This window comes from Sus scrofa, chromosome 14 (assembly GCF_054392235.1).
Source record: "Sus scrofa isolate SSC_HxYL_T2T_F1_AM1 chromosome 14, Sscrofa_HxYL_maternal_Yorkshire_Landrace_v2.0, whole genome shotgun sequence".
NCBI lineage: Eukaryota > Metazoa > Chordata > Mammalia > Artiodactyla > Suidae > Sus > Sus scrofa.
The window spans coordinates 126,623,567-126,638,792 of NC_139396.1; the positions used below are offsets into that span (position 1 = coordinate 126,623,567).

A 15,226-nucleotide genomic window follows, 5' to 3' on the forward strand; every position below is an offset into this window, starting at 1 on the left:
TATCAAAAATGCGCAGAAGATCTAAACAGACACTTCTCCAAAGAAGACATACAGATGGCCAAGAAACACATGAAAAGATGTTCAACATCACTCATTATTAGAGAGATGCAAATCAAAACCACTCTGAGGTACCACCTTATACCAGCCAGAATGGCCATCATCAAAAAGTCTACACACAGTAAGTGCTGGAGAGGGTGTGGAGAAAAAGGAACACTAGTACACTGTTGGTGGGATTGTAAATTGGTGCAACCACTGTGGAAAGCACTATGGAGATTCCTCAGAAAACTAAACATAGAACTACCATTTGATCCAGCAATCCCACTCCTGGGCATCTACCCAGAGAAAACCTCGACTCGCAAAGAAACATGTACTCCGATGTTCACTGCAGCACTCTTTGCACTAGGCAAGACATGGAAACAACCTAAATGTCCATCGACAGAGGAGGGGTTCCAGAAGATGTGGTACATATACACAATGGAATATTACTCAACCATTAAAAAGAACGAAATACTGGCATTTTTTGCAACATGGATGGACCTAGAAACTATCATGCTAAGTGAAGTCAGCCGTACAATGAGACACCAACATCCAGTGCTTTCACTGATATGTGGAATCTGAAAAAAGGACAGACTGAACTTCTTTGCAGATCAGATGCTGACTCACAGACATCAAAAAACTTATGGTCTCCGGAGGAGACAGTTTGGGGGATGAGGGGATGTGCTTGGGCTGTGGGATGGAAATCCTGTGAAATTGTATTGTTATGATCATTATATGACTACAGATGTGATAAATTCATTTAAGTAATAAAATATTTAAAAAAACAAACAACAACAAAAAAACCCAGGGAGTTCTTTTGCGGTACAGCAGGTTAAGAATCCAGTTGCCACTGCAGGGGCTCGTGTCCTTGCTATGGCTTGGGTTCAGTTCCTGGCCTGGAAACTTCCAAATACCATGGGTACTACCAAAAAAAAAAAACTTATAATAGAAAACAAAATACAGTATGGAGGATCAACAAAGCCAAAAGTTGATTCCTAATCTTTTCAAATAAAATTGATAACTCCCTGCAAAACCTCTGAACAAAGAAGAGGGCACAAATCATGAATAAAAAATGGGACATCATTCCAGATCCTACACTTACAGACATTAAAAAGATGAGAAAATATGAACAAATTCTTGAACCACCTTTGACCACTAAATTTTCTTTTTTTCAATTTTTTAGAAATTGAAGTCTAATTCACGTACAGTGTTGTGTTAGTTTCAGGTGTACAGCAAAATGATTCAGTTATACATACATATGTATCCATTTTTAAAAGATTCTTTTCCCTTACAGTTTATTTCAAAATATTGAATATAGCTCCCTGTGCTCTACAGTAGGTCCTTGTAAGTTATCTGTTTTATATATAGTAGTGTGTATATGTTAATCCCAAACTCCTATTTAATCCCTCCCTACACACAGTAAATTTTCAAATAATCTGAATTTTTCTTTTTCCAAAATAGGCACAGCAGCAGAAAACCTTCAGTATTACTCTGCAGAAGCAAAATAATGTAAAATTTGGGAAGAATATGTATATAAATGATAGAATTCCAGAAGAAAGGAATGAAATTGAATTGAAACATGGATTTGAGGAAGAGGATGAAAATGAAGAGGAGGTGATCTTTCTTTGTTTATATCTTTGTTCCTTCCTTTTTTAATTTTTAAATTTTTGGGGGAGTTCCTACTGATGCTCAGCAGGTTAAGAACCCAGCTCATATTCATGAGGATGTGGGTTTCCCTGCCCTCACTCAGTGGATTAAGGATCAACATTGCTGTAAGCTGTGATGTAGGTCGCAGATGGGGCTCAGATCCCAGCATTGCCGTGGCTATGGCTTAGGTCAGCAGCTGCAGTTCCAATTCTACACCTAGCCTGGGAAATTGCATATGCCACAGGTACTGCCCTAAAAAGCAAAAAAAAAAAGCAAAAAAAAAAATTTTCGGCTGCACCTTGTGGCTTGTGTAAGTTCCTGGGCCAGAGATTGAACCTGTGCCATGGAAGTGACAATGCTAGATCTTTAACTTGCTGAGCCAGCAGGGAACTCCCTTCTTTCCTTTCTTTTCATCTTTTTTTCTCTCCATTCTCCCTCTCTCATCTATTTTTTTTTTTTTCCTTTTTTAGGCCCGTACCCATGACATATGGAAGTTCCCAGGCCAGGAGTCTAATCGGAGCTGTAGCCACTCGCCTGTGCCACAGACACAGCAACACCAGATCCGAACTGCATGTGCAATATACACCACAGCTTGTGGCAATGCCAGATCTTTAACCCACTGAGCGAGGCCAGGAATCAAACCTGCATCCTCATGGATACCAGTCAGATTCATTTCCACTGAGCCATGATTGGAACTCCATCTCTCATCTATTTTGGAATGACTTTTTTGAATTGTAGGTTGTCTTCCTGTGTGCATATTGAATTAATGTAGATCAGTTTGTGATGAGCTATTAGGGCAAAAGAGTCATCTAAAATGTTAGTCTGCATAATTGACAGATAAGATGTATCATAGATTGTATTTGTAAGCTGCAAATATTTGAACCTAGGTGTTCTGCCATAATTAGCAGTAAAAGTGTAAATTTAATAATTTCTTTTTGTAGTGAACACTCATATATTACTTACCCATGGCAGTAATTTAATGCATAATGGCTTAACCGCCTCATTTAGACTAATTTGGATAGCCTACCTTTTTTTCTTCTTTGGTGCTGAGATACTTACTACAAAGTAATTTTTTTTACATTTGAAATTAAAGTATAGTTGATACATGGTGTTGTGCCAATTTCTGCTATACAGCAAAAATACATATATATTATTTAATGTCCTTCTAATATAGAATTAATTCTGATTAGTCCCATGAAATTAAATAATTGTGGGGTTTTTTGTTTGTTTTGTTTTTTGTTTTTTGGGGGGCTGAACCTGCGGCATATGGAGGTTCCCAGGCCAGGGGTCAAATCAGAGCTGTAGCTGCCACCGTACACCACAGCCACAGCAATGCCAGATCCGAGCCGTGTCTGATGCCTACACCATAGCTCATGGCAATGCCGGATTCTTTTTTTTTTTTTTAATCTTTTTTTTGCTATTTCTTGGGCCACTCCCGCAGCATATGGAGGTTCCCAGGCTAGGGGTCCAGTCGGAGCTGTAGCCCCTGGCCTATGCCAGAGCCATAGCAATGCGGGATCCGAGCCACATCTGCAACCTACACCACAGCTCATGGCAACACTGGATGGTTAACCCACTGAACAAGGGCAGGGACCGAACCCGCAACCTCATGGTTCCTAGTCGGATTCATTAACCACTGCGCCACGATGGGAACTCCAACGCCGGATTCTTAAGCCACTGGGCGAGGCCAGGGATTGAACCTGTGTCCTCATGGATGCTAGTCAGATTCGTTTCTGTTGAGCCACGATGGAAACTCCTAAATAATTGTTTCTGAAAGCTGCTTTTTTGTTCTTTTTTTCTTTCTTTTTTTTTTTTCTTTTTAGGGTTGCACCTGAGGCATGTGGAAATTCCCAGGCTAGGAGTCGAATCTGAGCTGCAGCTGATGGCCACAGCCACAGCAACGCGGAATCCAGGATGTGTCTGGATCTACACCACAGCTCTTGGCAATACAGGATCCTTAACCCATTGAGCAGAGCCAAGGATTGAAACCATATCCTCATGGTTGCTTGTCAGGTTTGTAACCCACTGAGCTACTACGGGAACTCCCTGTTCCTTCTTTATTATTATTCAGAGAATCTCTATAAGTCTGTGCTCTCTTGAAATTCAGCATGGTGTAAATGGACTGTCTCATCTTTTTATCTTAATTTTCCTTCATCTGCTTTGCATTATCTTTAACTGCTAGAAGCATTATCATCGTACCTTATCCCCAGATCAATACTCTAAGTGAAACTTGGTTGTTTCCCTTTTCTCCCCAGTGTATTTTACTGTTACCATATTTTGCTTCTGCCGTTTTCCCAAATAAATAACACTGTGATAAAAATAATTTAAGTTCATCTTGAGGATTTGTGAGAATAGAAATGTCTATCTTTAAGAAAAGTTTTTCAGAGCGTCTGTTGTGGCTCGGCGGTGAATGAACCCAACTAGTATTCATGAGGACATGAGTTCAATCCCTGGCCTCATTCAGTATGTTAAGGATCCAGCATTGCTGTGGCTGTGGGGTTGGCTGGAGGCTACAGTTTGGAATCGACCCCTAGCCTGGGAACCTCCATGTGCCACTGGTGTGGGCCTAAAAAGACAAAAAAAAAAAAAAAAAAAAAAAAACCAGTAAAAAAAGAAAAGTTTCTCAAGTTTGGGAAACTATATTACTCTGTTTCGTCAATTCTAAGGTGAACTTTAAAAACATTATCAACATCTCAGAATCAGAATACATCTTAAAATTGATGATACTATAGTCTCAAGTGGTAGTGTTTTCTTTCTTAGTGTTACATAATAGTGATGATGTCTTCAATTTGATGAAATGATAAATCATGTGACTTAGCTGCAGAAGAGAAGGAACTTCTACAGTTAAACCATACATTCATGCACCGTCTTTACCAAAAAGCAATAATGATGTATCTAGTTATCCATAGCAATTTTCTGGTAATCTACCAAGCATGTTAAAGATATACAGCCTCTCCTCTTTATTACCTAATAATCTAAAGCAGCCAACAATGATGACAAATATATGAAGAATGAACTACTAAGCAAATGCCAAAACAGAATAAAAAAGCCATTGTGTTTATATTATATGCTTTTTATAGCTGGTAAATGTTAGAACGTGAATCTCAATAGTGGACTGGTAGTTTGACTTATGATTTTTTAAAAATGGATTTATTTTTCAGGTCTTAACTGTTCAAGATCTTGTTGATTTTTCCCCTGTTTACCGATGTTTGCACATTTATTCTGTTTTGGTAAGTATCTTTTATATATGTGTGTGTGTGTGTGTGTGTGTGTATGTTTTGTGTATACCTATATGTGTGTATACACACATGTGTGCATGTATTTGTATTATTAAAAAGACATGTGTGGTTTTTAGGTCTACTTTTCTAAAGGCTGCCCTCAAGCTCAGTGAGCTGCAAATCTTGTAGTATTTATTTGTGAAATAATCCACTGAGTGTAAGGCATTTATTTTTTTCTTTAACTTGTCCTAGTCTACTTCCAAGTATACTTTTCATGTATATTAAAAGAACCTGACATTTCTGTCTTCTTCCCTTTGTGCTGTTGTTGTATCACAGCTAACTTTTATATATGTTACTTTCGTTTGTTTGTTTGTTTTTTGGTTTTTAGGGCTGCACCTGTAGCGTATGGAAGTTCCCAGGCTAGGGTGGAATCTAAGCTACAGCTGCTGGCCTCTGTCACAGCCACAGCAACACGGGATCCGAGCCGTGTCTCTGACCTGTACCGTAGTTCACAGCAACACAGGATCCTTAATCCTCTGAGTGAGGCCAGAAATTGAGCCTGAATCCTCATGGATAGTAGTTGGGTTTTACCCGCTGACCTGTAACGGGAACTCCTTAAATATGTGACTTCTGTATTTGTTTACTCCACAGCACATTGTTTTCATTTTTGGCTGGATAGTTAACCCCCACCCCTTTTTTAAATAGCATTTTTGTGATATATTCATGTAACAAAAAAATTTCCCCTTGGAGTTCTCGTCGTGGCTCAGTGGTTAACGAATCCGACTAGGAACCATGAGGTTCTGGATTAAGGATCTGGCATTGCCATCAGCTGTGGTGTAGGTCTCAGACGTGGCTCAGATCCCTCATTGCGATGGCTCTGGTGTAGACCAGTGGCTACAGCTCCGATTAGACCCCTTAGCCTGGGAACCTCCAAATGCCATGGGAGCAGCCCTAGAAAAAGTAAAAAGACAAAAAAAAAAAAAATTCCCCTTGTAATATATGCAACACAGTGGTATTAGCAGGTTCACAAGGATGTGCAACCAGTACTGCTAATTCCAGAACATTTCAATATCACAAAAAAGAAATCCTTACCTATTAGCAGTCACTCCTTATCCCCTGCTCCCCAGTCCCTGGAAACCACTAATTTACTCTCTCTATGAATTTGCCTATTCTGGATAGCTATACAAGTGGAATCATACTGTATGTGGCCATTTGTGTTCAACTTCTTTCACATAGGTAGAAATTAAAGTTATTGATTGAAGTCTTCTTTTTTTTAAAAAAAAAAAAATAAGTTTTCTTTTCTTTTCATTTTTGCCTGCTCCTGGGGCATGTGGAAATTCCTGGGCCAGAGATTGAACCCTTGCCACAGCAGCAGCTTGAGCCAATCAGTGACAATGCAAATCCTTAACCTGCTGTGCCACCTGAGAACTTCTCTTTTTAAATATAGACATTTAAAGGTATAAATTTCCTTCTAACCACTGCTTTAGCTGCATCCATGTGTTTTGGTGTGTTGTATGTTTTTTCCATTTATCTCAAAATATTTTCTAAATTCCTGTGATTTCTTCTTTAACTCATTGGTTATTTAGGTGTTTAATCCCCATGTTTGTGAATTTCTCAAAAGTCCTACTATTGATTACAATTTAATCTCACTGTGGTCAGAAATAATACTTTGTATGATTTCAGTCCTTTTAAATTTATTCAGGCTTGTTTTATGGCCTAACATTTGCTTTATCCTGGAGAATATTCCATGTAAACTTGAGAAGAATATATATCTGGCTGTTGTTGGGTGGTGTGATCTGTAGACACCAATTAGGTCTAGTTACTTTATAATGTTCAAATCTTCTGTTTCCTTATTGATTTTCTGCCTCTTCTGTTTTTGAAAGTGAGAATATTATAGCCTCCAAATACAACTATTGAGTTGTCTATTCTTCCCTTAGTTCTGCCAGTTTTTACTTCATATATTTTTAAGACTTTGTTGCTTTCTCATGTACCATTTTCTGACGTACCATTTTAATTCTCTTATCGTTTGTTTATACATATGTATTCACTGTTTTCTTAGCATTTGCCCTGGGATTACAGTGAACATCTTTATCTTAAAACAATATAGTTCACAGTTACCCCTTTCCTCTGTGTTATTGTTATCATACTAATTATATATTTATATATTATCAGCCATTGACACAGATTTATCATTCTTTATACAGTTGTTTTTTGAATCAGAAGAAAGAAGTTCGAAACAAAAGTACATTTTTACTGTCTTTATAGTTACCTCTGTATTCACCTTTACTGGTATTCTTAATTTTTTTCATGTGAATTGAAGTGTCCTTTAGTTTCTGCCAGAAGTAGTCCTATTAATATTTTAGGGAAGGTTCTGCTAGCATCAGTTCTCTCAATTTTGCTAGCATCATCAATCTCTCAATATAAATACACATATTTAACTGTATTTACCTGGGAATGTCTTAATTCTCTTTTGCTTTTTAACAGTAGTTTTGGTGGATATAGAATTCTTGGTTTTTCTTTCAGCACTTTTGATATGTCATTCCATTGCCTTCTTAAGCCACTTACTTTTAAAGAGTTTTGAGGTTTGGATTACTTATGTAATTTAAAAATAATGACAGTTATGTTCATTAGAATAAATGGAATTATCTTTATTAGCTAACCTTTTTTTTCTTTTAGCCCTCTATTGAAAGATAGGACCAGTTCTGCCCTTCATAGCTAAGATAAAAATGATATACAAGCACAATATCAATGTAAACTCATTTTTTACAAATAAGTTAATAATATTCAAATGTGTTGAGCTTTTTGAATGGACCTTTAAGAAGAATTTCTCTTTTTAAAGCTATACAAACTCAATCTATAGAATCAAAATAATACTTTTTAGTCTGTTCTATGAAAAATAATTATTCAAATGTGTGTGTGTATAAACTACCTTAACTTTGTAGATTATTTTCAGTTTCAGGTGACTATATATATATATATAGATATGTGTGTGTGTGTTATATAAATACACATATTTAACTCTATTTATACCTGAGGCAAACAGAGGCTGAGTTCCATCAAGATTATACTGCTGTCTGGTGTTATAGATCAACAGATATCTGCTGTTCTCATGTTGTTTTATTCTTTCACTACTCCTTTCAAGTTAGATGTTTTCCTGTAGATTTTTTGGGTTTGGTGTAGAGGAATGATTTTTTTTGCTTTGGTTAGTGCTCAATTTTTCTGTCTTATATGGACACCATAAACTATAGTGAGTGCCAGTAGCACTTTTGTTACTTTTTATTATCCCTGTGCTGTATCTACACAGTCAACAAGAATAGACACCACAGATGTTGTTTGTTGTTCTTTCCCTGGTGCCTTGCATTGTATCTGATATTTCATAAAAGATTTGCTGAATTTAGTAACTGATTGACTCTTTCTACCATCACATTCAGTTTGTAATAAGATCAGGTATTAGAGTGGGCACTTCTTTGTGTGAATTAAATTTACTAAATTTGCAGCTCAGAGTTTTAACCAAAAAGTACATTGTCAATTGAATTTAAAAAAAGGGAGTTCCCTTCATGACCCAGCAATTATTGAACCTGATTAGGATCCATGAGGATGCGGATTCAATTCCTGGCCTCACTCACTGGGTTAAGGGTCCAGCATTGCTGTGAGCTGTGGTGCAGATCACAGACATGGCTTGGATCCTGCCTTTCTGTGGCTTTAGTGGAGGCCTACAGCCGTAGCTCTGATTCGACCCCTAGCCTGGGACTGTCCATATGCTGCAGGTGCAGCCCTAGAAAGAAGAAAAGAAAGAAAAGAAGAAAAGTAGCCCCATTAATCCTATTCAGATATTCATTTTCAATAGAAATTTACTTTTTGGCTCATTAATTATCAAAATGTGTAATATACTTAGGTTGCTTTGATCATTATGTACTAATTATTAATGATAATTCAACCCAGAAGTAAAAAAACCACTTTAATACCTAAAGCCTTACGGTTTCAGAAATACGAATAAAAATAAGAACATATTACATTAGACAATATAGCATTAGAAAAAACACATTAAATTAGAAAAAGTTCTATGAGGGTAGTAAGCTGAAATACGAGTTTAAAAAGGAAAAATATAAACTTTCTGAATGTTGAAGAACTTGTTCATGTTTTTAAGATGAGTGATGGTATGTATCCATTGGACATGTTTAAATGAGGATGTAATAGTTTTATTTATAATATATTTGAAATTTTATCCTTTTAATCTAGTTAAACTCATAGTGAAAAAAATTTAGTTACCAAAATAAAACTGTCAGGGGGATCATGGTTTGTTTTTTGTTTTTTTTTTTGAAATTCTTTTAAATAAAGTGCAAAAGTTGGAAGAACTGCACTAGGTGATACCTACACAAAAATATTTTATGCATGAGTTTACCTTTGATAGCTACTAAGTCATGTTTTTTGTAGCCACTTGAGTATTAAAATATCAGAATTTTCTCAGTGAAAATATGAATTTTGATTTTTTTTTCCTGTTATTAACATTTTTTTTTTCTTTCTCTTAGATTCTCTTTGGATCCTTGAGTAGGGGAATGGGTTGTAAACCTTTTTTAATGACTCTGGGTGGATTTTTCTTTAAGAAGAGAGGAAGACAGAGGAGATAGATATATAGCCATTTACTTCTTCAGTCATTTATTCATCAACAAATATTTATTTAGTGCCTTCCATGTGCCAAGAATTGTGTAACTGATAAGGATACAATGATAAACTAGATGGACAGGGACCATGTTCTATTAGAGTTAGATAAAAAAGATCTCCACTCTCTGATGTGGCAACCACTAGCTATATGTGGCTAATTAAATTAATTAAAATTAAAATTAAAATTCAGGGAGTTCCCTGGTAGCTTGATGGGTTAAGGATTCACCATTGTTAACTGCTGCGGCTCAGATCACTGCTGTGACATGAGTTCGATCCCTGGCCTGGCAACTTCTGCATGCTGTGGGTGCGGCCGAACAAAAAATTAAAAAGTCATATAGGGAAAAGTAACTGAAAAACATATTTCACAAAAGCCTGGACGTGAAAAGAAAATGGTATATTGACTATAATGAGAGAAGGCAAGAGATGGAGAAAGATGCCAGATCACGTAGGGCCTCATACAGTATGTTCAGAAGTTGGGGCTTGACGGCTGATTTCCTTATTTAGTTTCCCTCACTGACAGCCATATTTTCTTTGGTCAGTCTTTGAAGCCTAAATAATAAGTTGGGCAAATTATTTGAACCCACCTTTAGTCTTCCTTCCTTCTTCCCACCCAATCTGCCTTCCTCCCTCCCTACCTTCTTTCCTCCCTCCCTCCCTTCCTTTGTTAAATCTTTAGTCTTCTTAATTGCCATGATACTAGACAGGGTTACTGTCTTTAAACTAAATGCTAAAAATTTGTTCTTGATGTTCAGTAGGAAATACCAATCTGCATTTAATTCCAGTTGTTAGAAACTTAAAAAGGACTCTTAAGGGGTAAAGAGTTAATCTGTTTAGCATTCTATTTGTATATTTTTCATTACTCTGCTAATTTTATTTTAGGGAGATGAGGAAACATTTGAAAATTATTACCGAAAACAAAGAAAGAAACAGGCAAGACTGGTATTGCAACCACAGTCAAATATGGTAAGTATGTGAAAATTTTGAATTGGTTATGTTTTCAGTTTTTATCCCCTTTAATTTTTTGAAAGCATGCATCACTATTCATTCAACAACAAATATTTATTGAATACTTACCACTTCCAATAATTCCAATTAGGTATAAAGGTTACACCAGTGAACAATATGGGTAAGGTTCTTCTCTCAGGAGCTTATATTCAATTAGGGAAGGTAGACTATACACAAATAAATAAGACAGTGAATAAATTAAAAGATAAACAAGTAAATATATAAAATGTCAGGGATTGGTAATTAATTTCTGACAACATGATGGACTCAACCTTGATTAATTGTCCCACTGAAAAAACAACTAAAGATGCTATAAAAAACTTTTTTAATTTTTAAAAACTTTTTTGCTTTGTTATTTTTGGGCCACACCAGCAGTATATGGAAGTTCCTAGGTGAGGGGTCTATTCACAGCCACAGCTGCTGGCCTCTGCCACTGCCATAGCAATTTAGAATCTGATCCTCATCTGCAACCTACATCACAGCTCATGGCAACTTCAGATCTTTTAACCCACTGAGTGAGACCAGGGATCAGACCCGTGTCCTCAGGATACTAATTGGGTCCATTGCCACTGAGCCACAATGGGAACTCAGATAAATCTTTTTTAAAAAATATCTTATATTCTTCTTAAATGCACTGAGAATCAGGTAGGAAAGTATAGTCCTGACAAAGACTAAGTCAGTGATCTGAAGATGCTATGTTTGTGGGATTTTTATTAGTCATTCTCAAGAGTGTGTGTATGTGTATCTTTTTTTTTTTTTTTTTTTTTTGGCCACACCTGTAGCATGCAGAGTTCCCAGGCCAGGGTTCACACCCATGCCACAGCAGCAACCCAAGCCACAGCAGTGATAATGCCAGATTCTTAACCTACTGTGCCACCAGGGAACTCCTACATATACTTTTTGGTTATAAAATTGTGACATATTTATGCTCTGTAGAAAAGCAAGGAAAAGGGAGTTCCAGTCATAGCTCAGTGGTTAACAAACCCAACTAGCATCTATGAGGACATTTGATCCCTGGCCTTGCTCAGTGGGTTAAGGATCTGGTGTTGCTCTGAGCTGTGGTGTAGGTCGCAGACAGGGCTCAGATCCCGCATTGCTGTGGCTGTGGCATAGGCCAGCGGCTACAGCTCTGATTCAACCCCTAGCCTGGGAACCTCCATATGCTGCCAGTGTGGCCCTAAAAGACAAAAAGACAAAAAGATTAAAAAAAAGAAAGAAAGAAAACATTGAAATAAAATTATCTATAATGTGAAAAAAAACCCAGGTCAGTATGGAACTATTCTGTATGTTGGTTATGGTGATAGGTGTGTGACTAGATGTTAACTATGAAAACTCATAAAAACAGTACATGTACAAGTAAGTCTTCTGACTACAAGAGAATGAAATTAGCCATATGCAAAAACTGAATATTGACTCTTACCTCATTCAGCAATTCAGAAAATGAATTATGGACCCAAATATAAGAGCTAAAGTTGTAAAACTTTTTTTTTTTTGAAAAAACAAACATTAAAATCTTTGGGTAATAAAATCTTTATGATGGATTAAGCAGTGTTTTCTTAGGAGATATAGGTAAAGCATGAGCCATAAAAGATAGAAATTGATAGATTGAACATCAAAATGAAAACTTCTGCCCTTGACAAGGCATTGTCAAGAAAATAAAAAGACAAGACACAGATGGAGAGAAAATACTTGCAAAACTCATGTCTAATAAAAGGCTTGTATCCAGAATAGAGAAAAAACTTGCATAGCTAACTAAATACAGACTATTGGACAAAAGATTCAAATAGACATTTTACCAAAGATAACACAGATGACAGTTAAGCACATGAAAAGATGTTCAATAACATTTTTCATCAGGGAAGTGTAAGTTAATCCTTATTTAAGCAAATTCGGTCTAACTTGACTCACCAACTGATCTCTAAGCAGTCTTCCTTGTGTATGTAGTATTACATTAACTTTTATGAATAGTCAAATTGGGTATAAAATTAGCTGAAAAGTGGCAGCTACAGAGGCAAGTGGGAGTCTTTTTATATTAGCATCATAGATTACTCTTGTTATTTATTTTTTCATTTCATTTTATTTAAAAAACTTTTTTCTTACAGTTGATTTACAGTGTTCTGTCAATTTCTGCTGCAGAACAAAGTGACCCAGCCATACGTCCATATACATTCTTTTTTTTTTTTGTCTTTTGTCTCTTTGGGGCCACACCCAAGGCATACCATAGCTCACGGCAATGCTGGATCCCTAAGCCACTGAGTGAGGCCAGGGATCGAACCCACTTCCTTATGGATGCTAGTTGGGTTTGTTAACCACTGAGCCATGACAGGATACGTCATCATATCCTGTATCCTCATATACATTCTTTTTTTCCACATTACCCTCCATCATGTTCCATCACAAGGGATCAGATATAGTTTTCTGTGCTATACAGCAGAATCTCATTGCTTATCTATTACAGATGCAATCGTTTTCATCTACTTACGCCAAACTGCCAGTCCCTGCCTCCCCCTTGGCAACCACAAGTCTCTTTTCCATGTCTATGAGTTTGTTTCTTTTCTGTAGATAGGTTCATTTGTGCCATATATTAGATCCCACATAGAATTGATATCATATGGTATTTGTCTTTCCCTTTCTGACTTAACTTCACTTAGTATGAGAGCCTCTAGTTTCATCCATGTTGCTGCAAATGGCATTATTCTGTTCTTTTTTATGCCTGAGTAGTATTCCAATGTGTATATGTATCACATCTTTCTATTTCATTCATCTGTTGTTGGAAATTTAGGTTGTTTCCATGTCTTAACTATTGTTAATAGTGCTGCGGTGAACATTGGGGTTCATGAATCTTTTTCAGTCAAAGCTTTGTCCAGGATATTTGCCCAGGAGTGAGATTGCTGGATCATAGGATAGTTCTGTATTTAGTTTTCTGAGGTACCTCTGTGTTGTTTTCCATAGCAGTTGTACCAAGTTGCATTCCCACCAACAGTGTAGGAGGGTTCCGTTTTCTCCACACCCTCTCCAGCATTTGTTATTTGTAGAGTTACTAGTGATGGCCATTCTGACCTGTGTGAGGTTGTACCTCATTGTAGTTTTGATTTGCATTTCTCTGATAATTAGTAATGTTGAGCATTTTTCATGTGTCTGTTGGCCATCCATATGTCTTCTTTGGAGAAATGTCTTCTTTTTCAGCTGAGTTTGTGTTTTTACTGTTGATTTGTATGAGTTGTTGGTATATTTTGGAGATTAGGTCCTTGTCAGTTTCATCGTTTGAAACTATTTTCTCCCGTTCTATAGGTTGTCTTTTTTTTTTTTTTTTTTTTTTTTTTTTTTTGTGATGGTTTCCTTTGCTATGCAAAAGCTTGCAAGTCTGATTAGGTCCCATTTGTTTATTCTTGTTTTTATTTCTATTGTTTTGGGAGACTGACCTAAGAAAACATTTGTACAGTTGATGTCAAAGAATATTTAGTGTATGTTCTCTTCTAAGTGTTTTATAGTGTCTTGTCTTATATTTAAGTCTTTAAGCCATTTTGAGTTTTTAGCAGAAGATGTAATTATTTGCTTATTGTTCTGAAAGTGTCATTCTGGCAGCTTTCTGGAGAATAGACTGTAGGGAGCAAGCTTGAAAGCTTGGAAGACTGACTAGGTAGGAGAATGACGTAATAGTCCAAATGACAGATGATGGTGACTTGAACTAGGCTACTGAGAAACCAATCGTATTGAAATCATACTGACTTTTTACTTTGTTTATTGTCCTCTCCTTTTAAATGAAAGATCCATGAGGGATAAAGACTTTTTGTTATTTATCATTGTATACCCTGGTACATTAAAGATGTACGCAGCATGCAGTGGGACTCTCAGTAAATATTTGTTAATAAATGTTCTACTCATTTGGAACTTACTTTTATGTTTCTGGTATTTATTGCTTTAAATTGATTTTTATTTTTCATTTAAAGCATGAAACAGTTGATGGCTATAGAAGATATTTCACTCAAATTGTAGGGTATGTATCAAATATGGAAATAAATATTATTTTTATATTAAATGTCAGAACTAATTATTTTGTTTGTTTTAATTTTTTTTAAACTCATGTTATTTTGGTAATTACTTTTTTAGGTTCTTTGTGGTGGAAGATCACATTTTACATGTGACTCAAGGATTAGTAACCAGGGCATACACTGATGAACTTTGGAACATGGCCCTCTCAAAGATAATTGCTGTCCTTAGAGCTCATTCAGTAAGTCAGACAATTTATGTTACTAAATTTTTAATTCATTTAATTCAAGAACTTCTAAAATGCATAATGTCAGAAGAAAACTGTACCTCCATCGGTTCTGCATTTTTTGGGTAATTGCTCGGATTTGGAAGTAGTAATGTCAGGCTCATTGGCTTGTGATTTAGCAACTGACTGGGGCCTCTGAAGACACTTTTAGTTCAGCATTATAGAAAATGAAGAATTAAGCTGGTCTCATTAGTCTCAACTGACCTCTTCATTAGATCCCTGAAAAGCACTATGAAGAAAGGGTTTTTAATTATCATTCCGAATTCTTTGTTTCCAAAATAAACTCCACCATTAAAATTCAATAGAACTTGTTCTTCAATGTTTATAATTTGTTTCCCGTAGTACGGTTATAAATTTTTTTAAAAGTATGCCATTGTCAGAA

The 15,226-nt window shown here is 36.3% G+C and overlaps 1 protein-coding gene across 10 annotated transcripts in view; it reads left to right on the forward strand.

Annotated features, from left to right (window-relative positions):
* EXOC6 (exocyst complex component 6) overlaps positions 1 to 15,226 on the forward strand; it is a 222,746-nt gene that overhangs the window by 91,396 nt on the left and 116,124 nt on the right. For 9 of the 10 annotated variants that reach the window (XR_014826641.1, XM_021073794.2, XM_021073792.2 and 6 more), the window contains exons 7-11: positions 1,498 to 1,650; positions 4,845 to 4,913; positions 10,443 to 10,526; positions 14,519 to 14,565; positions 14,679 to 14,799. Coding sequence is in view for 9 of the 10 variants with exons in the window: in XM_021073794.2 (XP_020929453.1) it covers positions 1,498 to 1,650; positions 4,845 to 4,913; positions 10,443 to 10,526; positions 14,519 to 14,565; positions 14,679 to 14,799 (474 nt within the window). In the remaining variant the exon portion in view is untranslated. Of the gene's footprint in view, positions 1 to 1,456; positions 1,651 to 4,844; positions 4,914 to 10,442; positions 10,527 to 14,518; positions 14,566 to 14,678; positions 14,800 to 15,226 lie in introns of all 10 variants that reach the window. The other variant, XM_084994878.1, reaches the window with a different exon arrangement.